Source organism: Benincasa hispida, chromosome 1 (assembly GCF_009727055.1).
Source record: "Benincasa hispida cultivar B227 chromosome 1, ASM972705v1, whole genome shotgun sequence".
In the NCBI taxonomy this organism is placed as follows: domain Eukaryota; kingdom Viridiplantae; phylum Streptophyta; class Magnoliopsida; order Cucurbitales; family Cucurbitaceae; genus Benincasa; species Benincasa hispida.
In genome coordinates this window covers 519537-546584 of record NC_052349.1, presented here as the reverse complement: position 1 = coordinate 546584, position 27048 = coordinate 519537, and the positions used below count along the sequence as shown (strand labels likewise).

Below are 27048 nucleotides of genomic sequence, written 5' to 3'. Positions count from 1 at the left end.
TTGTTGAGGGCGTTACATTTCAGTATAGATGTATCAACTTTATTCGACAAAATCCCGAACGCCACCCGCTGCCTACCCGCCGGAACAATTCCCAATTCTCAATCCTCTTCTCTTTTCTCCCCCCAAAACCTTCTCTTCCAATCCCGCAGCACTCGCCGGAGCAACACCATTTCCGCCGACGGCACTCCTTTCTTTCACCTCCACCATCCTCCCTCATTGCCATTGCCATTTCCTCATCAATGTCGGCTCATTAGCCTCCCAACTTCAACCTCCATTCCTCCTCAATCCATCAATTTTCCTCCACTGAGCACAACGAAACTCTTCTCCTTCAATCCCCTCATAACCCCTTTTTCATGGTTTCTCCAACGAACGACAATGCCTGGCCAAGCAGAGCTCACCCTTTTCCATCTGCATTCGGTTCTGAACCCTGTTAGGTTGGGGAGGAATCCCTAAAAAGGATTCTCTCGTCTCATGGTATTGCCTATTGATTTTTCCTCGTTAGGGCGTTTCGCTTGGGATTCGCTACCTCGACCTTGGATCTGTGGCTGATCGAATCCCCCCCACAATGGTATCCCACTTAATGAACTCTGTTTCTTTAATTTTTCCTGCCTTACTTTAGCTGACTCGCCCCAAGTCTCCAAGCTCTGATAAGCTTAAATGGAATTTTGAAATTTGAACCCATTGGTTATTGTCTTCAACTCTGTGTTATGATTTGTATGCATGCCTTTCTAGATTTTTTAATCAGTACAGAAATCATTTACAGCAGTGTCGTGTATTGTATTTGAACTTTTTATGCTGCATCAAGTGTTAGACTCGCCTCCCTACCCCTGTAATATTTTCTTACTTTTCTCTTTTGTCCAATGTGGATTTTCTCTTTAATGTTGATGACGAGGGTGACTTCATTCTTTCTGTTGAAATATAATTTTGGATGTTTTGCAATTCCATTTTATATGTTTGTATTGGCACTTAAATGGAGGATCCTGCGATGTTCGGTACATTAAACATCTTATTCGTCTGACAGGCTGGTCAAGTAAATCTAGCGGTTGGGTCTCTTGTTTGGATTGAGGATCCTGAGGTAGCCTGGCTAGATGGGGAAGTCGTGGAAGTTAATGGTCAAGATATCAAAGTACTTTGTACATCAGGAGCTACTGTAAGTGATACTTCGCAGGATGTTACATTTTTTATTTGCTGTATTTAACTGTTAGATACTGTTGACTGCGCAGTTGGAATTGTTTATAACAGGATTATACTTCTTTTTCAATTTCCTTTCTATCCATTTTCCCTACATTTAGTGTTGTACATACATGAAGCTCTGTTTTCTGCTTTTAATGATGGATGCCGAGGTGTGGATTAAGTGAGTCTTCTTAGGACAGGTTTTGTAGAACTATTTTATGAAGCTTGGTTCAGAAAGGAATTTCTATACTAGTAATAAGTTATTTTGCATTTTTCTTTTGTTATTTCATCTTTTAAAAAACCACGATGATTAATGTTGTAACAACAATTTCGTTGTAATTTATCTAATTAATGCCAATAAGTTGAAATAGTGTCTTAACTTGTGACTTATCGTACTTGTCTGCCTATACAAAACAATCCATGGTGGCCACTTACCTAGGATTGAATTAATTTCCTATGAGTTTCTTTGACACCCAAATGTTGTAGGGTCAGGTGGGTTGTCCTGTAAGATTAGTTGAGGTGCGCATAAATTGGTTTGGACACTCACAACTATCAAAAAAAGAAAAAAAAAATTGTCTGCTTATACAAAATAAACAATTGAGTCCATTTCTAATGGTTATGCTTCTTTTTTTCAAAAGGTTGAGGTCAAAGCATCAAATGTCTATCCAAAGGATCCTGAATTTCCGCCCTGTGGTGTGGATGATATGACAAAACTAGCTTATTTGCATGAGCCGGGACTTCTACTGAACTTAAAATCTCGTTACGATGTTAATGAAATTTATGTGAGTCACTACTCTTCCTCCTTGTTAGAGCAAATTCATTCCTCGGGTGGGAGCTTTTGATATGTTGCTTTGTGGTGTCTCTCGTTCATGATTACTCTAATTGTCCCTATGCAAAGGGGTTGAGCCATGCTGTTGTTGGCTCTATGAATGCCATGTAGCTGTTGTAATGCATCTTTATGATAAAGTTTTAAGTATTAACCTGGTTAGTTCTAAAACTTCTTTACAATTCCACAGACCTATACTGGAGGTATACTAATAGCCGTAAATCCTTTTCGAAGACTTCCTCATTTATATGATAATCACATGATGCAACAATATAAAGGTGCAGCTTTAGGTGAGCTGAGCCCGCATCCCTTTGCCATTGCAAATTCTGCTTATAGGTACTCCCACATATTATATATGTGCATTTGCAAATAATTAAATGTTTTATTTTTTTCATACAAATTAAAAAATGACAAAAAATGCAGACAGATGATTAATGAAAGTATCAGCCAGTCAATTTTAGTTAGTGGGGAAAGTGGTGCTGGTAAAACGGAGAGTACAAAGATGCTTATGCGCTATCTTGCCCATGTTGGAGGGAGAGCTGGTGGGAAGGCTGCAACTGGTGAACGTTCTGTAGAGCAGCAAGTACTAGAGGTATGGACTTGTTATTGGTTTGTTAATTATCATCAACCCTGAAGGCTCAAGTAATTCGTATAGAACTTTGCTATCACTATTATTTGTTATGCCTTTTATGTTTAGGTTTATACCCTCCTTTGATTAGTAGTATATAGTATGTAAATCGTAATGTTACGATGGAGAGGAAATCAAAATGAGTGGATTTAAACTTAAGTTCTAGAAGCATAGAATCTCCTACTTATTGTCGGGTTAGATTACCATTCATCCAAAAGGCCTAAATGAAAATCACAATCAACTAAAGTTGTTTGTCACTAATGTCTTTCCTCTCCCAATTACATCTTAAGAATTTATCACCTTCTGTTTGACATTTGAACTTAAGTCGGTTACAAATTTATCTTTATATCACATTTTCCTTGGGCAGTCCAACCCTGTTCTAGAAGCATTTGGCAATGCAAAGACTGTTAGAAACAATAATTCAAGGTGGGTAACCTATTTCTGGATTCCTTTCTTTTCATCTTCCGTCCATTGAGTTTTTTGTTATATGTTCTTTCTAGTGGAATTAATTGATTACTGTGTTCCTGCAGCCGGTTTGGTAAATTTGTGGAGATCCAATTTGATCAAAGTTGGAGAATTTCTGGAGCTGCTATTAGAACTTATTTATTAGAACGTTCCCGTGTTTGCCAAGTGTCTGATCCCGAGAGGAATTATCATTGCTTCTATATGCTTTGTGCTGCACCAACAGAGGTAAATTACCCATCATGAATGCCTTATTTCGGAAGGCTACTTTCTTTGTTGTTTTTTGGTTTATCTGGCTGGAAGGGAATAGGAGAGTGCTCCTTAGAAGGAATAGTTTGTGGGCGGATGTGTTGAATGTGACATTCCTTAAGGCCTCTCTTTGAGATGCTCCCTTGTGTTGATCAGGCTCATCATTTTGCAGGTCTCCCCTTGCATTTTGTTCTTCTATCTTCTTATGAAAGTTGGGTCTTCTATTATAATAATAAAAAATCACGAATTCGTTTTCCCTTCTTTTTGTGTGTTCGTTTTATTGTCACCTTTAATTTCTTTATTTTTTATTTAAGAGGTGTTTGGCGTGCAGAGTTGAGTTGAGTTGGTAATTATTATATGAGAAGTTAGATTATCTGTGTAGTTAGATTGTTTGTGTCTGGGGTACTAAGTTGAGTTGAGTCAGAAAAATTGTGTTTGAGGTGCAGAGTGGAGTTTGGAGTATCTGGTGTAGTTTTTCTAAATAAAATTGATGTCTTGGATTTTTTTGCTATATATTTTTTTTTAATTTCCAACTACACACATTTTTTACTAAAATTTTTAACGCTAAAATTTCCTTTCCAATTTTTAAAACATAACAAATTCCTAAATATAAACACATACTATGCATACATTTTTTATATTTTTCCGTTCCCAGACACCAAACACATTCCAAACAAATAAAAACTTTTCACAACTACTTCGCCCTCAACCATGAATATTGAAAAAGCTTAAAAATTGAACAATTTTTTGTTTTTCCTTCTTGGAAAATATAACATATTTTCATCACACAATTTGAACACTCAATTGCGTAACAATTTTATCTACATCCCCAAAGTCATGTCATATTCCAATCAAATGAAGTCGCTTAAGTTGAAGTTTCTACTTTTTTAGGCTGTTTGTACCTTCATTTTGATAATGGGTGGGTTAGATTTAGATTTATTGTATAATTTGGATAAGAACATTGTTTACAGTAATAAAATATGCATTGCCCCAATTGTAGTTCCATTTCAGGATATTTCAAAATCCCCTTTAGTCCTTTTATTCTCACTTATTCTTTTCCATCTAAATTTGGGAAGTAATTGATGGGTAGTGGCTTAGTTGAAATACTTTTTGACGTCCATTTCCTTCGCCAGCGGTTTATTTATTTTTTTGTATATTTAAATTAATCTCACCTTCAAATGCAGTGAGGTGTTTTCTTCACCTCCTTGAAATTGATTGTCTTTTCTTTTCTTTAATCAGGAAATTGAAAAGTATAAATTAGGGAATCCAAGAACATTTCATTATCTTAATCAATCTAATTGCTACGAACTTGATGGAGTGGATGATTCCAAGGAATATCTTTCTACTAGGAAAGCTATGGATGTTGTTGGAATAAGTACAAATGAGCAGGTGTTCTTTTCTATTAACCTTCTATTTTCCAGTGACTATAGCTTACCAAGTAACTGATTTGAGCTTTTGTACTTTTAGGATGCAATATTTCGAGTGGTAGCTGCGGTACTTCATTTGGGCAATGTTGAATTTGCAAAGGGGAAGGACGTAGATTCCTCTGAACCGAAGGATGACAAAGCTCGGTTCCATCTCAAAATGGCAGCAGAACTATTCATGTATCAGCTTACTCCTATTTTAAGTGAAGTGGTGTCTGAGATAGTTGAAGGCTCATAATCGGTATTCTTTTTTGGAACAGGTGTGATGAGAAGGCTCTTGAAGATTCAATGTGTACTCGTGTGATAGTTACACGTGATGAAACCATAACTAAATGTCTCGATCCAGACTCTGCATCTCTTAGTAGGGATGCTTTAGCCAAGATTGTTTATTCAAGATTATTTGATTGGTATGTTGTGTTTGTTTCTTAAATTTCCTTTTAATTTAAATTTGTCATTTGTTGCTTCAATCGTGGTGGAATCTTTCTAAACATCTCCTTGTGGATGCAGGATTGTTGAAAAGATTAATAACTCAATTGGTCAAGATCCTGATTCAAAGCATTTAATTGGGGTTCTGGATATCTATGGATTTGAGAGTTTCAAGACAAACAGGTGCTTAACTGGTACGCTTTTGCTTTCATCGTTAGTGAAGGATGAAATCCCATCAAGCAATTTCACATGCATTTGTTGGCAACACATAACATACATGTGATGTTTTCAATTTACCTTTCATTGGTGGATCATATTTTCTCTCTCTTCTATCAATATTCTTTTTCTTCTGTCACTAATTCGATTGGATTAGAATCAGCTTTTTGTTCTCCATTAAGAGAGGAAAAGGTGATGGGAAGAAAAGTTTTCCAGCCATACAAAGCTGAAGGAGCTTAGACCCTCGGTACCAAAAGAAAATGTTACTAATATTGATTAAAGAAAGAAGTATAATTACAAAAAAAAAAAAAAGAAAAAAAAAAAAAAAAAAAAAAAAAAAAAAAAAAAAAAAAAAGAAAAGAAAAAAAAAGAAAAAAAAAATGAAAAAACTTTACAGAGTACACCAATTGTATCCTGGAATTCTGATGACCATCGAAACTTCACCTCCCACTCTATATATCTGTTATCTAAAGACTATGGTTTCTCTGCAACCAATTTCTCCATATGAAAATATTGACGTAGGTGTTGCTTTAAAGAGTCATGAGCTTTTGGTCTCTTTGGTGTGAAAAGAATGGGCAGGTCTTTAATAGAAAAGAATTGTTCTCTGATAGCTATATGGAATTTGGTTTTATTTAATGACCTCTATTGATGTAATCCATTTAAAGCCTATACGCCTATAGTTTTTCTTCCTTTTTTGCGATGAAAAACCACACTTTCACTGAGAATAAGTAAATAAATAAATAAATAAATAAAATAAAGGAATATACATGCATGGGAAAAAGAAAGCCCACAAAAGGGGGCCAGCCTAGAGAAAAAGGGCTCTAGTCAAGTAAAAAAAAAGGACTTAGAGTATTGTTAAATTATTGACTTAGTTAAATTTACTATTACCCATCAGCTTAAGTTTTTGGGTTGATTGGTTATTTAATATGACATCAGAACAAGAGGTCCTCTGTTTGAATCCCTATAATGTGATTTTTACTCCTCAATTATTATTGATTTCCATTTGTTAGGTCTCTTATAAATTTGCAAGCCCACAAGTGAGGGGAAGTATTGAAGTGTTAATATAGTTAAATTTATCCTAACTCATCAACTTAAGCTTTTGGGTCAATGGCTATTTAACATGGTACCAGAGCACGGGTCCTGTGTTCCCCAATTAATATTGTTTCCAATGGTTGGGCTTCTACAAATCTTAAGGCCCATATGTGAGGGGAAATGTTAGAGTGTTGATATAGTTATATTTAGTATAACCCATCAACTTAAGTGATTGAGTTGATCGGTGATTTAACAAGTATAATTACAAAAAGAACGCGTCTCACAAAAGCCCAAAAGAAATGTAGAATCTAATAAGGGACCATACGTCACGATCCCTAAAAATTCTATCATCTCTTATCCTGAGACCCCATAAAATAACACACATCCCTGAAATGCTGGCTTCAGAAATAACTTACTGATTAGGGCGACTAGAAAGTGATCTGCAATAATAAATGTCCGAGAGTGTATTGGAAGAACACTGGCTTTGTGTAGAATGCATCTGGTTCTAGTTGTTCGTTTTTCTTTTAATATCGTGATACTCCAATTTTGTTTTCTTTCTAGGATTTGTTTTTGAGTATGTATTGGTCTATGCAGCTTTGAGCAATTCTGTATTAACCTGACCAATGAGAAATTGCAGCAACATTTCAACCAGGTGGAGCTTGAACTCGGTAACCTTTTTAAAATAATTTCCTGGAATTTGAAACTTAATGTGAAGAATGTTGTTTACAGCATGTGTTCAAGATGGAGCAAGAAGAATATACAAAAGAAGAGATTGACTGGAGTTATATTGAATTTATTGATAATCAGGATGTTCTTGATCTCATTGAGAAGGTGCAGAAAAGTTTCCTTCTTTCGTGACTTAAGTTATTTACAAATTTCATAAAAATGTTTCTAATATATTCCTAAGGACTTATGCTCTCAACATGGAAAATCGGAAGATTTTGTTGAACCTTTTTTTCCTTCTCTGAGTTTCTTGTGGTTGTTTAATACACATTTTCCTGACACGATTTTAGTCAAAATTTTCCATTTCCTATTTAAAAAAATGGTCTCCATTCTGGTCGGTAAGTATTTTCAATATTCTGTATCTAATTCCTTTTGTAATACTACACTCGTATTAATTCTAAGGTGTACCTTTTGTAAACTTCTAATGGGGAACATATGACATTTTTTAAACTCTTCTATGTGTCGATGTAAGAAATCTCATTTTGCATTAACGATCCTTATTTAGGAAAAAAGGAAATTACATGTCTAATCTTAGTTTTTTTTGTTGTAAGAATCCCTCCCCCCCCCCCCCCCCCCCCCCCCCCCCCCCCCCCCCCCCCCCCACACACACACACACAGAAGAAAAAAAAGCCCCCAAATATATTACTTCAATGTCTTTGTTCAACAGATTCTCGAGTTGTTCAGTACGATATTTGTTCTTCAATTGCTTCAACTAATCGTGTTTGATTGTTTGGTGAACATTGAGTTATTTCTTTAATAAAAAGTTTGTTACTTTCAGAAACCTGGTGGCGTCATTGCTCTTCTGGATGAGGCTTGGTATGTAATTACAAGATGTAGTATGTTGTAATGGATACTCTTATCTGTATATATGTTTTGTTTGTGTGGAATGGAAGTTGATACTTTCTTGCTTTCCATTTTGTAGCATGTTTCCGAGATCCACACATGATACATTTGCGCAGAAACTATATCAAACTTTTAAGGACCATAAGCGTTTTAGTAAGCCTAAATTGTCACGAACTGACTTCACAATTTGTCATTATGCTGGTGATGTAAGTATCATTGGCATTTTTTTTGCCAGAGGCTCTTCAGAAGTTCCAACAGATAATTTGATCAATCTTTTTGTTCACTATATGTTGGTAAATTGTATTCTAGGTTACGTACCAAACTGAACTCTTCTTGGACAAAAACAAAGATTATGTTGTTGCGGAGCATCAAGCACTTTTGAGTGCTTCTAAGTGCTCCTTTGTTTCAGGGCTCTTCCCCCCCTTACCTGAAGAAACCTCCAAATCATCCAAGTTCTCATCAATAGGCACTCGATTTAAGGTGTCTTTCTGTTCTAACAGTAATTTTTTTAAAAATATATTTTTTGTTTCTGAAGCTGCTTGTATATATTTTTTTTATATACTTTTAATTAAATTTCCATTTTTTTACCTACAGCAACAACTTCAATCTTTGCTTGAGACACTAAATGCTACTGAGCCACACTACATACGCTGTGTAAAACCAAACAATCTTCTTAAACCAGCCATCTTTGAGAACAATAATGTTTTACAGCAGCTCCGATGTGGGGTAAGTTTATATTTAACAGTCTTATTTGGCTAATCATACCTCTCTCATAGGCGCATGAACTTAACGAGATATTTTCTTTAGGGAGTCATGGAAGCAATCAGGATCAGTTGTGCTGGATATCCCACTAGGAAGACATTTGATGAATTTATTGGTCGGTTTACTATCTTGGCACCTGATGTTTTGAAAGGAAGGTAATTTGCACATTAATATTAATAAGGCATTATAGTGATTCGTCCTTGTATGATATTTCTTTGAGATTGTGATGTTAAATGCTCGGTCTCTTAGAAGCTCTGTGTAATTCGCTTTCACTGGACTTGTTGATAGCTCTAATGAAGCCACTGCATGTAAGAGGCTTTTGGAGAAAGTGAACCTTAAAGGGTATCAGGTATGGTAGTGCCCATTTTATAATTTTTCTGCTGTGAACTGATCTTCCTGTTAGATTTATCTGCGCACATATACTAATAGGAAGTTCTTTTCTTAAAAAGAAAGGAAAAATCTCAATTGGTAGAAAAAAGGGGAAAAAAAAAATACAATTGCATGACTTAGAAAGAGCACATCAAGTAGAACATAGATGCAGTAAACTCTTCTAGATCCTTAGTATCTTCCTGATTTCTAGAATAACCGTGAAGTGTTCTATGATTATTTCCAACCAAACTTTCTGTAAGAGACATATTTCACACTGTTGGACCACAAATTCTTTGCTGTGTTTTTAAATGTTGGACCACAACAAGTGGAAGGTAAATCTTTTTATTAACTTTGATAAAAATATTAGTTTAAGCTGAAGATTTGAACAAAACAGGATGATCTTTGAAGATAAGTCTCTCTGTTTTTGTTGATTTTTTAGCCTTGTACAAATTACTTCTTTATGAACTCTTAGACACAAGGATATTTTTTGCAATTATAGTGTAGCTCAAATCCTCCATAATTGGGAGGCAATGCTGCTATAGTTTTGTTATGGGAGGAGCGCTCCTTGCCTCTCTGCCCCTAGGTTGTTCCTTTTGTAGTTAATATATATCAGTTCCTTATCCCAAAAAAAGAAAAAAAAAAAAACTGAAGCTTTGGAGAAGCTTGTACCAGCTTCATGATTTCCAACTGTTCTTTATATTTTCTTAAATAAACAATCAATTGAATTTTGAATACTTTTCTTCTTCGGTTTCAGTGTCTTTGAACTTGGTTGTATTTATTGGGCTTTCACGTATTATTATTGGTTTTCTTTAACTTCATCCTTTTTCGAAATTGTAAGAGATATAGTTGATAATGCATTTAGAATATATGCATTCTGTTTTATTGAAATGAGAGCAATATTTTAACAGGAATGCAATTAAAAATGTTATTGGGATATTAAGGGTATGTTGGCAATTAGCTAAAGAGTTTGTTAGGAGATTTTTGTAATTAATAGAGGGAGTTAGAAAGAATGAAGGTAGGAAACGAAGCCTTAGACAATGTGACCCCCTTCCCCCTTTTCTTTTCACTATTATGGGGGATTTGCTCAGCAGTACCATAGGCTTTTGGTAATGAAGAGGTTGAAGTCACCCACCTTCAATAGGGTGTCGAGAATCTTATTTCTGGAAACTCTTATAAATTGGTGGTTCATCTTACGCGTGTTTCTTAGTGGTTCAGTTCTCTCACTAAATTTTCCAAAACAGTCCTTGTTGGCTTCAATATGGATCAGTCTTTGGTTGAAGAGCAGGCAAGGTTTTCGGGGTGCAAAGTCAATTATTTACTGTTCTCCTACCTTGGGTTTCCTCTTGGAGGGAGTCAAAGGAGGTGCAACTTTTAGGAACCTTTATTAACAAGAGGTAAGTTAAGTTAGATAAATGGGGAGGCCTCCTTCTCTCAAAAAGGTTTAGATTGATCTTAACTTAAGTAGTTTTGAATAGCATCCCTATCTACCCCTTTGCGTTTCTAAAGACTCTGATCAAGTCTACTAAAGCTATGGAGACGGTGATATGGATTTGGTGTGGAGTGGAGCCACTTATAACCTGGTCAGTAACCTGGTTAATTGGCAGACCACCTTCTTACCTACCATTTTGGGTGTCGGATTGCTTCAACAAGAAATAACTTCCTTTTATTAAAGTGGTTATGGAGGTTCGGTCATGAGGTGGCTTTTTCGTGGTAGGTTTTATTTTCTTGTAAAGGGGTTATATCGGCCGCTTGCCCTTTAGTTCTCTTTTATCAATACAAATATATTTTCATCTGTTTCATATCAAAGAAAGAAAGAAAAAAAAATTAGGCTGGCAATTTGACTAGTGGCTTAGGCCTGAGTAAGAAGAATACTTGAGAGAGGGAGGGTCCAAATACCTCAAACTATTTGTTTTATCTTTTAGTTCTGTTATCTCTTATATTAAGTTTCCTTGGGTTCTATCATGTTTCTTATTGAGAAAAGATCATGTTTCTTATTGAAGTTGCAGGAATGATTTACTGAGTCTCTTTTGTGGCAGATTGGTAAAACCAAAGTGTTTCTCAGGGCTGGTCAAATGGCAGAATTAGATGCGTGCCGAACTGAGGTTTTGGGAAGATCTGCTATTGTCATCCAAAGGAAAGTTCGCTCATATTTGGGGCGGAAAAACTTTATTTTGTTGCGGTTGGCTGCTATACAAATTCAAGCCCTGTGTAGAGGTATTGAGTTAATTAACCTTTATGCATTGTGCACATTACTGGTAGCTAAGCAATCCATTGCTACAGTAAGCTCGGAGATTATGGATGAAAAATAAAGATCATAAAGATGAGATAACAACAAATGAAAAACTGTTGCTATTAAGTTAGTGTGATATTTTTCATACTGTTTGTTACCTCTTTTATTTGTTTATTTTTATTTATTTTCCCGTTAACAGGGCAAGTTGCACGCCAGCATTATGAAGACATCAGAATGGAAGCTGCTTCTATCAAAATCCAAAAGTATTGGCGTATGCATTTTGCCCGATGTTGCTATAAAAGATTGTGCTCCTCAGCTATAACTATCCAAGCTGGTATCCAGGGTATGGTTGCTCGTAAAGAGCTTAAGTTCAGAAGGCAGACAAGAGCTGCAATTATCATTCAGGTAAAGACTAATCACTGAGGCATTGATGATATCTAATCCGTTTACTCTCTATGGTGCTCTTGCTCTTTGGCCTTTTGAAGTACGAGAAAATCTTGTCATTGTTTTCAGTTTTATACATAGTATGGACGGTGAGATTTATTTATTTATTTCTGTAAGAATTTGATATAATAAAGTTACAAAAGAGTAAATTCCTATCAATATGATCACAAAAGGCTATTCGATTTTGTTTTAAGAGAGATAAACTATAATTCCAAAAGAGGGCTCAATTTACACCAAGACACAAAAGATACATAATTGACGTGAAGAGAGTTTTGAGTCTTGTTCTTTGTCGTTGGAAATGTGATCCAAATTGACCTCAAAAGAGTCCTTTATTGCCAAAACATTTTATTTTCATAACCACAAGAACGTTTCAACCTTCAATATTTAAGGGAAGGCATAAGGAAACATTGAATATACTAAAGAAATACATTCACTTATAGTAATTTTGAAGTGGTGAAGTTGATGGTTTTTTCCCCTTAATTTTTTGTAGTTTTATTTTTCAATCTTTCTCTTGGATTTCCATATATTCTCTTTTCTTATTTATAATGTGTAGTTATGCACAATTATAATATATTTCAGAGTCGATGTCGGCAATACTTGGCCCGTATGCATTATTTGAGGATGAAAAAAGCTGCAGTTACCACTCAATGTGCTTGGAGAGGAAGAGTTGCACGCAAAGAACTTCGAAAACTTAAAATGGTACTTTCTGTTTCTTTCATCTTTAAGAAGTTATTTTTTATTATGTCAGTTTTTTTTTTAATCTATTTTTCTAATTGAAAAATGAACATACACTCGTTAAGGAATGTACAAAGGAGGCGTAGCCTAAGTGACTAAAGGAGAGCCTCTAAGAATAATTTCAAATCTTTAAAATGAATCAAAATGTCAATGAATAAGAGAAAGTAATTTTCTATTTATAGAGAACTGAAAAAACAAACTAAGTATTAAATACTAAAATATACAGAATTAACCAAGGGTAATATCAACTGCTAATTCTACTACATCAAAAGGGCTTTGCTCCAAACCAATGTAAAAAAGTCAAGCATCCATTAGGAACAACGCAGGAAGGAAAATAAGAGGAGGCTAGGAAGATAATAAAAATTGCATGCCTCTATATGTCAATCCCTATATTTATATTAATTCTTGCCATAGTGGAGTGTACTTGATGGGAGAGATATTGGACAAACTGGTCACCTATGAAAACAAATAAGTTCCTTAAAAGGAATGATTCCCATCTTGAGGAGCCGCACCACCTTGGAGAGACTTTCATGGGGCTGGATTGTTTGAAGAATATGTGGCACTTTAACCCATCCAAGGAAAAGAGACCAAATAAACAGTTTGATCATCTTAGGATGTTTCTCTCTTCAAATTCTGGTGTAAGGCTGGAAGGGCCCTTTTGTAAGTAACTAGCTAAAAAGGATAGGAGTGAGTTAATTGCTAATTGTTAGTTGTTATGATAGTTAGTCAAACATCTTATAATTAATTTCCTCTATAAATAAGATTTTCTCTCCCATTTTGAGAGAGAATCATTTCATTCAAGAATTAGTCTTTTGGTATTACACCAAATTTGGTATCAGAGCGATGAATACTCAGACGAATGGAGGGAAGAAGAGTTGCCTACCCGAGAGGAGGAGATGCCTCGGCGCTAGATCAAGAGGTTGAAGAAACCCCCACCCTCTCTACAAGAACAACAACAAGACACTTGTTGTCCATTGAAGACTCGTTGGAGGGAATTCATGGTTCGTTGAATAACCTTCAAGAAACGGTGACATCACTTGTGAGAAGGATGGATGCATTGGCGGCATCGGCCTAAATTGAAGAAGATGCTCTAGCGTTCAATCAAAATTGGGGAAGAAGAGGAAGACGTGGAGCTGGACAGCCAAAAAACTTTCAATTTTAGCAAGAAATTCATCAAGAAAGGGTTCCAAGAATGCATAGGCATCTCCAAGAAAACCTAAGAAGATGACCAAATATTCAAGAAAGATTCCAAGAAGACCAAGATTGGATTTTTCGAGTGAAAATGATCAAGAAGAAGAATACTTTGATGCAAGTAGGGGCCGAGAAGGAAGATATGAAGCTAGAGGTGATCCATACGATTTCAAAATGAAGATAGACTTGCCGTTTTACAATGGTAAGCGTGACATTGAAACATTTCTTGATGGGATAAAAAAACACGGAGAATTTCTTAGATTACATGAACACACTGGATCACAAGAAGGTTCAATTGGTTGCCTTCAAGTTGAAAGGAGGAGCATCCACGTGGTGGGATAAATTGGAAGTAAATTGACAAATACCAGGCAAGAGGCCTATCCAAATGTGGAGAAGATGAAACGATTGATGAAAGAAAGATTTCTTCATCCCAATTACGAGCAAACACTATACAATCAGTTCCAAAATTGTTGACAAGGCCCTCAGACAGCTGAATTCTTGGAAGAGTTCCATCGTTTTGGAGCAAGAACTAATTTGGCTGAAAACGAGCAACACTTGATAGCATGGTTCATTGGTGGGCTAAGAATGGACATCAAAGAGAAAGTAAAACTTCAACAATTTCATTGGTTAGCCGATGCAATTTCTTATGCTGAAACACTGGAAGAGTTAAATGAAATTTGCTCCAAGAAAATCTCAAAGAAAGGCTCCTTTGGATGTTTCCCTTAGTAGAAAAGCTAGCACTTTGAATTACGCTTCTACTAATCACTCTTCCCCACCAGCAACAATTGAGGAAAAGGAAAAAGAAAAGCAAGAAGAGGTTGGTAAGAAGGAAACAAAGGCGGTTTACAAGAGGAAAGTTCAAAATCCTTGTAACTGGCCTACATTGGGCAAGTGTTTTAGGTGTGGCCAAGTGGTTCACTTGTCTAATGAGTGTCACCAACAAAAAACAATAGTATATGTGGATGAGGAAGAGGATTCGTTGGCTGAACGCAATGAAGATGATGAGGAAGAAGCCAATTATATTGAGATGGATGAAGATGATAGGGAGGATGTCTTGTGTTCTCCAAATGGTGTCAATTGCTCCCAAAGGAGATTTTAATCCTCAAATACATTGCAAAATGTTTGTTAAAGAGAGAGAGACTGATATATTGGCCTTTGTAGTTGTTGAAAAGACAAAAAATACAAAAAACAATGAAGACATTTGTTATAATTCTATTGTTAGGGTTTTCTATTATTGTAAATATTTTGTTATATTTTTCTTTTTTATACTTTGTACACTTGTATATATTCATATCTTTGGTGAATGAATGGTATATTCTGATTCTCTCTCAAACCTAAGAGTTTTATATGGTATCAGAGCCCCCTAAACCAACTTAGGGTTTTGTGAACCTTAGAGTTTGAGAATTTAGAACCCGTTTGTGTTACGTTTAGGGTTTTGTGGAGGGGTGAGTTTACACTTTTGCTCACAGCCGCCGTCTTTGGTTCGTTCTCCGCCATTAGCCGCTGCCATCAGCCGCCGCCGCCATCAACCACCATCGTCGTCGGAAAAAAAAAGGTAGTTTTTTCGACACCGCCCAGTTCGTCGAGGAGCCCAGCCGCTGATAACCTCAAAGTCCGGATTCCATCTGACCAGCGCGTGAGGCTTACGCGCCACTTGTTCCCTTCTGCCATCGGTCTACGCGCCGATGCGTGTAGGCGTGTGCGCCACCTGTTTTGGTTCGTCTTCTGTGGGTTTCCTTAGTTTTGTTGACTCTTCTTGGTGGTGTGTTTGTTTGGATATATAGATACACTCACTGCTTTAAAGACATCTCTTCGGTAAATTAGAGTTTGATTCTTTGCTGTCTGGTGTCTATTTTTTGAGGTAATGGCTGATAAGAAACCAGTAGTCATGTCTGAGATTGTTCCTATGGTGTCAAAAGTAACTCAACACAAGTTGAATGGATCCAACTACTATTCATGGAGATCAAATGTTTGCCACTTTATTAGGAGCATGGAGATAGGTGATCACATCACAGAAGAGCCACCGATTGATGCTAATAAAAAGATTTGGTGGCGGGACGATTCAAGAATGCTTTTACATATCAAGAATTCTATTGACTGTGAAATTGTTGAACTAGTAAATCACTGCGAATTAGTCAAGGAACTATTGGAATATTTGGATTTCCTTTATTCTGGGAAAGAGAATATTAATAGAGTGTTTGATGTTTGTAAGACTTTATATCAACTTGATCAAGGAGAAAAATCTCTTACAAGTTACTTTATGGAGGTTAAAAATACATGTGTGAAATTCAATGCCTTGATGCCAATCAGCATGGATCCAAAAGTTTTAATGGCTCAACGTGAAAAGTTGTTTATCATGAGTTTTCTAGCAGGTCTTGCACCTAAATATGAGATGGCCAAAGATCAAGCGTTGTCAAGCTCAAATATCTCCAAGTCAACAAGTCAAGTACATATTTTCTCTGCGATAATAGTATTCCTTTCTTGCTTCTTATTACCTCAATTCCTAAGAAGTATTTCAACATGCCCAAATCTTTTGTATGGAATTGACTATGAAGAACGGTCTTTAGGGACTAGATACCTAAAGCATCATCACCAGTAATCACAATATCATCCACATATACGACTAACAAAATGACACCACCCTCAGATCTCTTAAAAAAGACCGAACGATATGACGTGCTCTTCTGCATTCCAAAACTTTCAATCACCTGACTAAATTTACCATACCAAGCTCGTGGGCTTTACTTTAATTCATATAAGGATTTACGAAGGCGACACACCGTTCCATTCTCCCCCTGAGCAACAAACCTTGGTGGTTGCTCCATATACACCTCTTCTTGAAGATCACCATGAAGAAATGCATTTTTAATATCAAGCTGATGTAAAAGCCAATGATTGATTGAAGCTAATGAAATAAACAACCTCACACTTGCCATTTTTGCTACAGGAGAAAAAATATCAATATAGTCAACGCCATAAGTTTGTGCGTAGCCTTTGACTACAAGGCACGCTTTTAACCAAGCAACAGAACCATCAAGATTGACTTCAAACACCCATTTGCAAACCAATAGCCTTCTTTCCTGTAGGGAGAGAAACTAAATATCAAGTACAATTATCATCTAAGGCAGTCATCTCCTCCACCATTGCGGCACACCATCCAAGATGAGACAAAGCCTCATGAACAGTTTTAGGGATGGATACAGACTCTAAGGATGCAATGAATGAACATGTGGAAGGAGACAAATGGTTATATGAAACAAAAGAGGAAATAGGGTGAGCACATGTACGTTTACCTTTACGAAGAGCAATAGAAGATCATCACTCGTTTCTGGATCCAATGACGAAGAAGACTCTGGTACAGGGCATGGAACTGAAGGAGGTTGTCGTCGAGTATAGACCTTAACAATGGGTGGAAGAGTAGAGGTAGCCATAGGTAGAGACAAATCAGGAAGAGGATCGGAAGGAGAAATAACTGTGTAGACAAGGAAATCATCCTCTAATTCCTTATACTCCCCCTGACTCTTATTGAAGAGAAAGACGATGATGAAAAGAATGAGGTATGTTCAAAAAACGTGACATCAGGAGAGATGAAATATTTATTTAGACTAGGACAATAACACCGATAACCCTTTTGAACACAAGAATAACCAAGGAAAATACATTTAAGGACTTGGATCCAGCATGGTATGCTGAGGCCGAACATCCCGAACAAAGCAAGTAAAACCAAATATTTTGGGTGGAATGGGAAATAAATGTTGCTTGGGGCATAAAGTACGAAAAGGTATCTCACCCTTAAGAATGGAAAAGGGCATGCGATTTATTAAGAAACAAGCTGTGGAAATAGCATCAGCCCAAAAGGATTTTGGAATATGCATCTGAAACATCAAAGCTCTGGCTGTCTCAAGGAGATCACGATTTTTTCATTCTGCAACCCCATTTTGAGATGGAGTATCGACACAAGAAGATTGATGAAGAATGCCATGGGCATCTAAATAAGACTTGAGTGCATGAGAGAAATATTCCTTAGCATTATCACTCCGTAGGATTTTAAGAGCACCACTAAACTGAGTTTGAATTTCAGCATGGAAGTTACGAAAATGAGAAAGTTAACTCAGAACGACTTTTCATTAAATATAATCACGTAACCCGAGAATAGTCATCGACAAATGTAACAAAATACCAAAACCCTCCCTTGGACTCAACAAGACATGGACCCAAACATCAGAATGGACTAATTCAAAAGGAGCACTAGCTCGTTTATTGACTCGAGGATACAAACTCAAATGATGAAATTTAGCAAACTGACATGACTCACAATCTAAAGAAGACAAATGTTGAAGTTGGACGAAGACTCTTCAACACAGAGATAGACGGATGAACCAAACGACAATGCTCTTCAAAGGGAGACGACACGCTTGAGCATGTGATGGCCATAGGTGTTTGTGGTTCAAAGATGTAAAGACCTCCAAATTCACGGCCTTTACCAATAGTCTGCTTCGTCATAAGATCCTGAAATAAGCAATAACCAAGAAAAAAGGAAACACAACAATGAAGATCACAAGTGACTTTACTGACCGAAATCAAATTAAACGAGAAATGTGGTAAATTTAAAACTAATGACAAAAAAATTGATTCAGTAAGATGGACAGTTCCTGATCCTAAAATAGGAGTGGAGGTTCCATCAGCTATAGTGACAGTAGGTGAAGAGGTAGATGTACAAAGGTTAGAGAATAAACTGGGGTTACCTATCATATGGTCTGTAGCACCAGAGTCAATAACCCATTTTGACGTGGAGGAAAGAAGGCATTTAGAGATGTAAAAAAGTAACCCATTGTTGGAAGAAGCTATCAATCGGATTACAGTGAAGTATATCTTCCCAATTCCTTGGACAGGTGATTTACTTGATCAATTTGGGGGAGCCTTTATTTTTTCGAAAGTGGACTTGAAGAGTGAATACCACCAGATTCGAATAAGGCCGAGGGTTGAGTGGAAGGCTATTTAAGCCCTACTTCTCATTCGCAGACCTATGGTCAAACCAAGTTACCGCATTGAGTTGCCTTATGACCTACATATTAATCCAATCTTCAATATTGCTGATTTGAAGCCATATTATGCCCTAGAAGACTTTCATTTAGCTTCTTAGCTCACTCGAGAACAAGTTTGATTTTGGGAAGGGTGGATTGGTGTAAGGCTGAAAGGGCCCTTTTGTAAATAACTAGTTAAAAAGGATAGGAGTTAGTTAATTGCTAATTCTTAGCTAATTGTTAGTTGTTATGATAGTTAAACATCTTGTAACTAATTTCCTCAATAATAAGATCCTTCTCCCCCATTTCGAGAGAGAATCATTTCATTCAAGAATTAGTCTTTTGGTATTGCACCAAATTCTCTTTCTGACTTTGGTAGGAATGAAGGTAACGTTGGAGTTTGGATCCTTTAGGCTTTGAATTAGAGATCTAATGGAGAAAACAGTTCTCAAGCCACAGATAGAATCCTTTGGTCAAATGAACTCTGTATCCAGTTTGGCCAATAAGGACTGGCAGTCTTGCAACTCGATAACAACATTTTTCTTTTACTGAATTTCAAGTCCTAAAAACTAAACTCACCATTATTCCAACACTTCTTCTCCAAGGCGAGGTTGCTAACAGCTGGGGCTATGGAGTGCACTACTAAAAAGAGTAGCAACCCCAAAATATCTTCCCATTGTCTCATCCTTTCCCATTACTTGAAGCTTGTATCCATGCTACATGCTCTAAGATGACATTTTTTTTGTACTTTTATTCCTCTTAACGAAATTTGCATACCTTTGAATTGTTAAATGGATTGATGGAGCACTTCTAAAAATCACTAATCCCTTGGTTGTATTGGTGGTGCAATTTAAATTTTTCATGTCACTTGCATCTTATTTATTTATTTTTTTAATCTTTTATTATTATTCCTTTTGTAAATGTTTGTTTAATGGGATCAGGATTTGGTATTCAAATGTAGAGTAGCTGGGATTAATCTACATTTGATTGGATTACGTACATAACATAATCATGCTTCAAAGCCATGATAGTTTACCCTCTACCCTGTCATGTGAGCCTTTCCATGTTGGCAAGAGTTTCCTGGAGAAGTTTATTTGAACAGAAATTCTGTTCCTGTTGAATAATATCTTAATAATTTTGCGTGTATATATATATTATATATATATGGTTGTTAGCCTTGAATTATCAAGATAAGTGTGATTGTTAATTTTGACTAATCTCAAAAGCTTATGTTGCAAGGTTAGCAAATCAGATAATTTAGATAATTTCTTAACACCCATTTGTGTAGCAACATTAAATTTACTTTCATCAGTGCGATAAAAATAGCATGCTTTTGGCCAAACCGAGCATAGCTCAATTGGCATAGAAGTGTGCTAATAACCACGAGGTCTGTGGTTCGAATCTCCCTATCTTCAATTATACTAAAAAAAATAGCATGCTTTTCAACTCGAGATTTACTACTTCATAATACATTATTTTTAAGTTATCATTAGTTTCAAAATTTTCAAAGTAAAGGTACCAGTATTTATGTAAAATATATTATTTAATAACTTCCAATGAAAATAAATCTTTAAACTGCAAATGTGTGCAGGCTGCTAAGGAAACGGGCGCTCTCCAAGCTGCCAAAAATCTGCTGGAGAAGCAAGTGGAAGAACTAACATGGAGATTGCAGCTAGAGAAACGAATGAGGGTACACATCTTCCCCATGCATATCTATATTGGATATCTATAACACCTCCATACTTTTACTTGGGATGTACGTATTTATATGTGCATTCCAAGTAAATATAAGCTTCGATAATATATAATATTTCTCTCAAAATTTCCCATATAGTAATGCTGGCAGTAAGCACTTTACTAATGCAGGCTGACATGGAGGAAGCCAAGACTCGAGAAAACACGAAATTGAAGGCTGATTTGGAAGAAATGAGAACTCAATTTCAGGAAACGAGAGCACTGCTTAATGAGGAACGTGAAGCTGCAAAGAAAGTAGTTGAGCAAGTTCCAGTCATACAGGAGGTTCCCGTTGTTGATCATGAGCTGATCAATAAGTTAACTACTGAAAATGAACAACTTAAGGTCTGGTCTTCAAATCTTACATTAGCGGGATGTTGATTTTTGGTATCCTAGATATGATTCTGTGAAGTTGTTGCTTCTTACATTTGTGTGCAACTGTTTTATTTGGTTTCGAGCAAGTGCAGGCTCTTGTAAGTACTTTGGAAAATAAAATTGATGAAACAGAAAGGAAATTTGAGGAAAGTAACAGACTTAGTGAAGAGCGGCTGAAGCAGGCTACCGAGGCAGAGTCAAAGATAATCGAATTAAAGACTGCCAAGCAAAGGTTTAATCAGTTATTTTGCTCTGATGTATCTTTAGTCTCTTTCATGGACATTTACTTGGTGTGATTTTTCTGATTATAGATTTTAGAAGGGTATTCGTATTTAAATTATTCAGTTTGTCTCAGGCTTGAGGAAAAATTAGCTGACTTGGAAACTGAGGACCAAATCCTGAGGCAGCAAACGCTGCTAAAGCCTCCTTCAAGAAAAATGTCTGGACGTATAGCAATTCAGGTAGGCATGCTCAATAAATTTTATATTGTTAGGTCTCTGAGGTATTGATTGATCCTTTTTCTTTCCTACATCTGCAGCCTTTGGAAAATGGCCACCATGTAAGTTTATAAAATATTTCCCGACTGGTATGCATTTCTACATTGGGGTGGATGTTCATTGATGATAAAATACCAAGTACATCGTGTAGGAATTACTAAGCAATGCACCATCAAAAAAGTACGGAACTGATGCTGATGCAAAATTGAGGAGATCCCAAATTGAAAGGCAAAACGTATGTGTCTGCGAGGGAGTCATTTTCCCCTTTCCTTTTATGGGTTGTGGTTTTATTGACATTTGGTTTCATTATATTTGGTCATTAAACACTCCGTGCAGGAAGGCATGGATGCTCTATCAAAGTACTTGACACAGGATCTTGGGTACAGTGAGGGAAAACCTGTTGCTGCTTTTGTAATTTATAAATCTCTCCTCCATTGGAGATCATTTGAAGCAGAAAAAACAAGTGTTTTTGATCGGCTTATTCAGCTGATTGGTTCTGCAATTGAGGTAAACCTTCTCTCGTAGACTCTCTTAGTGATGGAGACATCATCATGTCTGTCTATTGGACGAGATGGTTGAAATTCTAAACTTCAGTCTTTTTCTTGAAAACCCTAGAAATGCTGTAGTTATTGCACCCAAATATTGTAGGAACAGATGAGTTGTCCCGGAAGGTGCGCGTAAGCTGATTTGAACACTTGCAAATATACATATACATATATATAGATATATATACATCTTAAGAAAGATTGCCTTAACTGAAATTCCTGGAAAGGAGGGAGGCAAAACCACCAACTGATAGACATTATTCAGCAGTAAAGTTTTATATACACGTAGAGGCATTGAACAAATCAAATGTATTTAAATATAGTATTAGTAGTTAAGTTTATTCTTCTCCTTTGTTTTTTATGTTTCCCTTTCTTCTTTTTTTTTTCCATGTATTTAAATATAGCATTTCATTTACTTGCAGAATCAGGATGATAATGAACTTATGACCTATTGGTTATCCAACACAACTACATTGTTATTCCTTCTTCAAAAGAGTTTAAAAGCCACACCACGGAAGCCTCCCACCCCTACATCATTTTTTGAGCGGATGACCCAAGTAACGATATGCACTTCTTTTCTTTTTTTGTTAGAAGAAAAAAAAGGAGAAGTCATCTTATTTTAAATGAGAAGAGAGATTTATGTTATTTTCAGGCATTAACCAAATAGATTGAAAGGTGACAAAGTGTTGATTTTCTTAGGGGTTTCGATCATCTTCTGCTCTTCCAGTTGGCACCCTTGATGTGGTGCGGCAAGTTGAGGCCAAATATCCTGCTCTACTCTTCAAGCAGCAGCTAACAGCGTATGTAGAAAAGATATATGGAATAGTTAGAGACAACCTAAAGAAGGAACTATCGCCGTTGATTTCAACATGTATCCAGGTAAGAACAACTTAAGTTTTCTGCAGTCTAATATATATGGCCAAGGACTTCAAACATTCTGTTTATGATTACTTCTGTTGGAAAATAACTGGATTACTAGTTTCAAGCTATTAGCTATATCCTTCTTGGTTAGAAGTTTTCAAGAACTATATCCTTATTTGATTAATTTTGTAACTTGGATCCAAGACTAGCAGCTCTGATACACTTTTGATGGTATGCAGGCTCCCAGATCTTCGAAAGGAAATATTTTGAAATCGTCTGGCCAGGAAAATAGTAGTAGCCCTCCCAGTAATTCATGGAGCAGCATCATCGATAACCTTAATGATCATCTGTGTAGATTGCAAAAGAACTTCGTATGTGATAACTTCTGTTGGTATTCAAGTGAATAATATATCACTTCACTGTGAACTTATGCTAAGCGCCTTACAGGTGCCTAACGTTTTGGTTCAGAAGATATTCACTCAGGTTTTTTCATATATGAACGTTCAGCTTTTCAACAGGTACATCTGCTTTTTCTAAATTAGAAAATCAATTTTAGAACCTTTTATTGTGACACTTGAAGATGTACTTGGATTGTTGCTTGTGCTGGCTTAGTCTTCTACTTCGTCGAGAGTGCTGTACGTTTAGCAATGGGGAATATGTGAAGTCAGGATTGGCTGAGTTAGAGGTTTGGTGTTCCGAAGCAAAAGAAGAGGTAGACTGGTGGTCTGATATTTTAACAAGCTCCCTCTTCAAACTTTGCATACTGCTTATGCTTTGAACTCAATCCATCATCATCATCATCATCATCTTCTTCTTCTTCTTCTTCTTCTTCTTCTTTTCCCTCCAATTACTTATCACTTTTGCTTCATTAGCTTTTAGTGTTTGATACTACTTTATTATATTCTAATACTCGATTCATTACCTTTTATGAATTTATAAATTCTAGTATGCTGGGGCATCTTGGGATGAGCTAAAACCCGTGAGGCAAGCTGTTGGATTCTTGGTATGTTCCTTCACTGTCCTATATACCCCAGTGCCACCATTCTGAATTTCTCTGTGGTATATATTTATATACCGTGAATTCTGTTATATGGTCTTTTAATCTCTTGGTACTATTTTGTTATTTATCTGTCCATATGTTAACTTTTATTTAACATTCTTGTCTCTCTCACAATTCATCTGATTGTATAAGTTTAATGTACTAGGTTTGGCATCAAAATTTTATTCCCCTAAAAAAAGCATCAAAATTTTATTCATCAAGTGGCGAGGTATATAATTATTTATCTAATTGGGGGGAAAAGAAAATATTTGATTGGAGATTGCCTCTTGGAATCTCTATGGCCCATTTGGTATGCTGATTTTGTTTGATGGTTATAGATATTAAATATCTTGTTTCATGTCCGTATGGTTTAATAAGGCTTTGCTTAGGATTGATTTTGCAGGTTTTAAGGTGTGAGAATTTGAACCGTTTTCAATATTTTGTTAAACATTAATCCAAAGAAACTCACTTTTTAATTTATGTTGATTTGTAAAATCTTATTAATGTAGTTATTGGGATTGACTTCTTAAAAGATTTGATGGCTCTTCTAACAGGCTTTTCAAAATTCTTCCACTTCTTCACTTCTAAGTTCTAAAAATATTTTTTACCGCCTATCATTCTAAAAGCAAGAACAATTTTAAATTGAGCCTAAATGTCGATGTTTAGATGGTGTAGGTTAATTAATACTTGGGAGTTGAATGTCTATGTTTGTTTTTTAGGTTTTGTTCAAGAAGAAATAAATTAAATTATTAGATCTCATTAAAAATGTTTTAATTAATTAATATGTTTATATTGGATAATAAATAAATAAACAACTCAAAGCAATTAAAATAATTTAGGCATTAACTAAAAATTAATTAAAAATATTTATATTTGATAATTAATAAGAAAATAAATAATAACTTAAAACGATTAAAAATCAATTTAGACATTAATTAAAAATTAATGAATGAACCTTTAGATTTTTCAAGGAAAGTATTCTCATTTTCAAGGACAATCACATTCCTAGCTCATGGAATATTTTTATTCTTGGATAATATTTACCTAGGTTTTAATGCTACGCATCCATGAAAGAAACACGAGTCTTTTATATCCTTGCCAAAATCCATCACAAATTCTGTGAAACAAAGTGGGCCTTAGGTGATATCTCTTTGGTTTGCAAAATGAATAGGCTAAATTATAGAAAATATCCATGAACTTTATAGTTTGTTTCACAAATACCCTTGAACTTTCAAAAGTTTTATTAATACCCATAAACTTCAAAAGAAGTAAAAAATGAAAGAGGATAAGCGCCATCCATTAAATAAAGGGAGGGTTTGCTACCTTTACGTTAGTATATGACGTAAACCTTTAGTACTGTTGAACTTTTAAAAGATGCATTAATACCATTAACCTTTGAAAAAAGGGAAAAAAATGCTGTTTGGACATGCTCGTAAATGAGGGACCTCCTTCTATTCATGTAAAGTTCTGATACTTAAGACGAGAAGGAAAAAAAGAGGAGAGATGGAGGAAGTTTTAGAGATTTAAGAATGAAAGAAGAGGATTAAGAGGGTATTGAAGAAGTGAGGGAAAAAAAAAGAGAAATAGGATAGTGTTAGACCATAGATTGAAGTTAGAGAGATAGGAAATGGAAGAGGGAGGAGAGATGGAGTATAAAACGGTTTCGTCCCTATACTACCGGTAGTTAAAGCCATTTTAAAACTTTTCTTATAGGTTAAGGGTATTAATGCAACTTCTGAAATTTCAATGACCTTTTAAAATGAGGTACTAATAGTTTTTGTCCATATCCTATCAGCAAGAGTATTTTTGACCTTTTTTATTGAAATTTTAAGGATATCAATGAAATTTTTAAAATTTTTTAGGGGTATTTTCTTCAATTTAGCCAAATAAATTTAAGTAAAGAAAGAAAGAAAGAAACATTTGGTGCCTTCACCTCCTTATAAGTGATTGGAAGGCACTAATTCGTTAGTTTTTGAGCAGAGGTTTCCTCTACTCACATCTCTTACAGTATTTTTTTGCAGCCATTGGTTTGCCCTTTATAGTACACTTTTCATTTCCTATCGAGAAAATATATCTAAGCAAAATGTTATCTTGATTATTGTTGTGATGAGGTGAATATACTTTATGGCCTTTTGATAACTTGATTTTACAAATTTTGAATTCAGGTTATTCACCAGAAGTCTAGAATATCTTATGATGAAATTACAAATGACCTCTGTCCAGTAAGTCCCTCTCTAATCGTGAATGCATCCTTCTCCGTGATTATCTCTCACCTGTGCCTTCTTTATGCAGATATTGAGCGTTCAACAGCTTTATAGAATATGTACTCTTTATTGGGATGACAATTACAATACTAGGAGTGTAGCTCCAGATGTACGTTTGTACAGGATTGACTACTGCATCTATTTGTCTCCCATTTGATATCTTCATGTAGTTTTCCTTTCATTTTTCTTTCTTAGGTTATTTCTAGCATGAAGGTTATGATGACTGAGGATTCCAATGATGACGATAATAGTGCCTTTTTGTTGGATGACAATTCCAGGTATTTTTAGAACAGAAACAGGACATGCATTGAAAAGTCCTTCAACAGAGGACTTCTTTGGAAGGCATAAACACTAATTATGCTTCATGATTGCAGTACACCTTTCTCGGTTGATGACGTATTCACTTCTCTGCAAGAAAAGAATTTTCAAGATATAAAGCCTCCACCAGAACTACTAGAGGATCCGGCCTTCCAATTTTTACAGGAATAAGGCTGTGGTTCTTATTTATATATGATCCATGGTGCCCCATACCAGTCTTTGCCCTTTGTAAATCCATTTCATTTTTGTTTCAAAATGAAAAAAGAACAAAAAAAAAAAAAAAATAAAAAAAATAAAAAATGAAAAAAATCATTTCACTACCACTGTAACATCCATTTCTCTGGATGTAAAGTTCATTCTTTAGAGTTGTATAATGTCGTTAGGCCGGTTTGAATAGTTAAGAAGGGAAAGGAAATCAGAGATAGGTTTAAGCGTTTAATTTTTTATTTATTTATTCTTTTCAGTTCAAATTTCAGTCTTACTATTAGTGATATATTTAGGGTCACAAGATCAATGGTAGTGATGGGTAGGAAGTCTCAGATTGATCCAATATAGTGTGACAAAGGCTCTTTTGCCTCCCCAGTTTTATATTGTACAAAGTGACAGATCGTCTCAAAGATATATTAACTTGAAATCCATTTCTTCTTTCTTTAACTTA

The 27048-nt window shown here is 35.7% G+C and overlaps 1 protein-coding gene across 3 annotated transcripts; it reads left to right on the top strand.

Moving 5' to 3' along the window:
• Window positions 1–27048, top strand: LOC120088661 (myosin-8-like). Of its 3 annotated transcripts, XM_039046079.1 has the most exons (39): window positions 1–568; window positions 1022–1150; window positions 1812–1955; window positions 2190–2335; window positions 2423–2591; window positions 2995–3053; window positions 3158–3317; window positions 4578–4727; window positions 4806–4942; window positions 5023–5169; window positions 5270–5371; window positions 7031–7088; window positions 7166–7267; window positions 7938–7975; window positions 8082–8208; window positions 8312–8482; window positions 8597–8728; window positions 8810–8919; window positions 9053–9113; window positions 11170–11347; window positions 11563–11768; window positions 12387–12506; window positions 20349–20447; window positions 20624–20836; window positions 20959–21098; window positions 21222–21327; window positions 21405–21425; window positions 21515–21598; window positions 21700–21870; window positions 22331–22465; window positions 22608–22787; window positions 23009–23140; window positions 23217–23287; window positions 23382–23481; window positions 23716–23772; window positions 25974–26030; window positions 26101–26181; window positions 26268–26350; window positions 26447–27048. In XM_039046079.1, exons 1-39 carry the CDS (start codon window positions 566–568, stop codon window positions 26559–26561), a joined length of 4494 nt encoding a protein of 1497 aa, XP_038902007.1. In that variant the 5' UTR covers window positions 1–565; the 3' UTR covers window positions 26562–27048. The 3 variants fall into 3 exon arrangements, with proteins under 3 accessions (XP_038902007.1, XP_038902022.1, XP_038902014.1); XM_039046086.1 differs by lacking the exons at window positions 1–568; window positions 1022–1150; window positions 1812–1955 and having other exon boundaries at window positions 2190–2289; XM_039046094.1 differs by lacking the exons at window positions 23009–23140; window positions 23217–23287; window positions 23382–23481; ... (3 more) ...; window positions 26268–26350; window positions 26447–27048 and having other exon boundaries at window positions 22561–22700.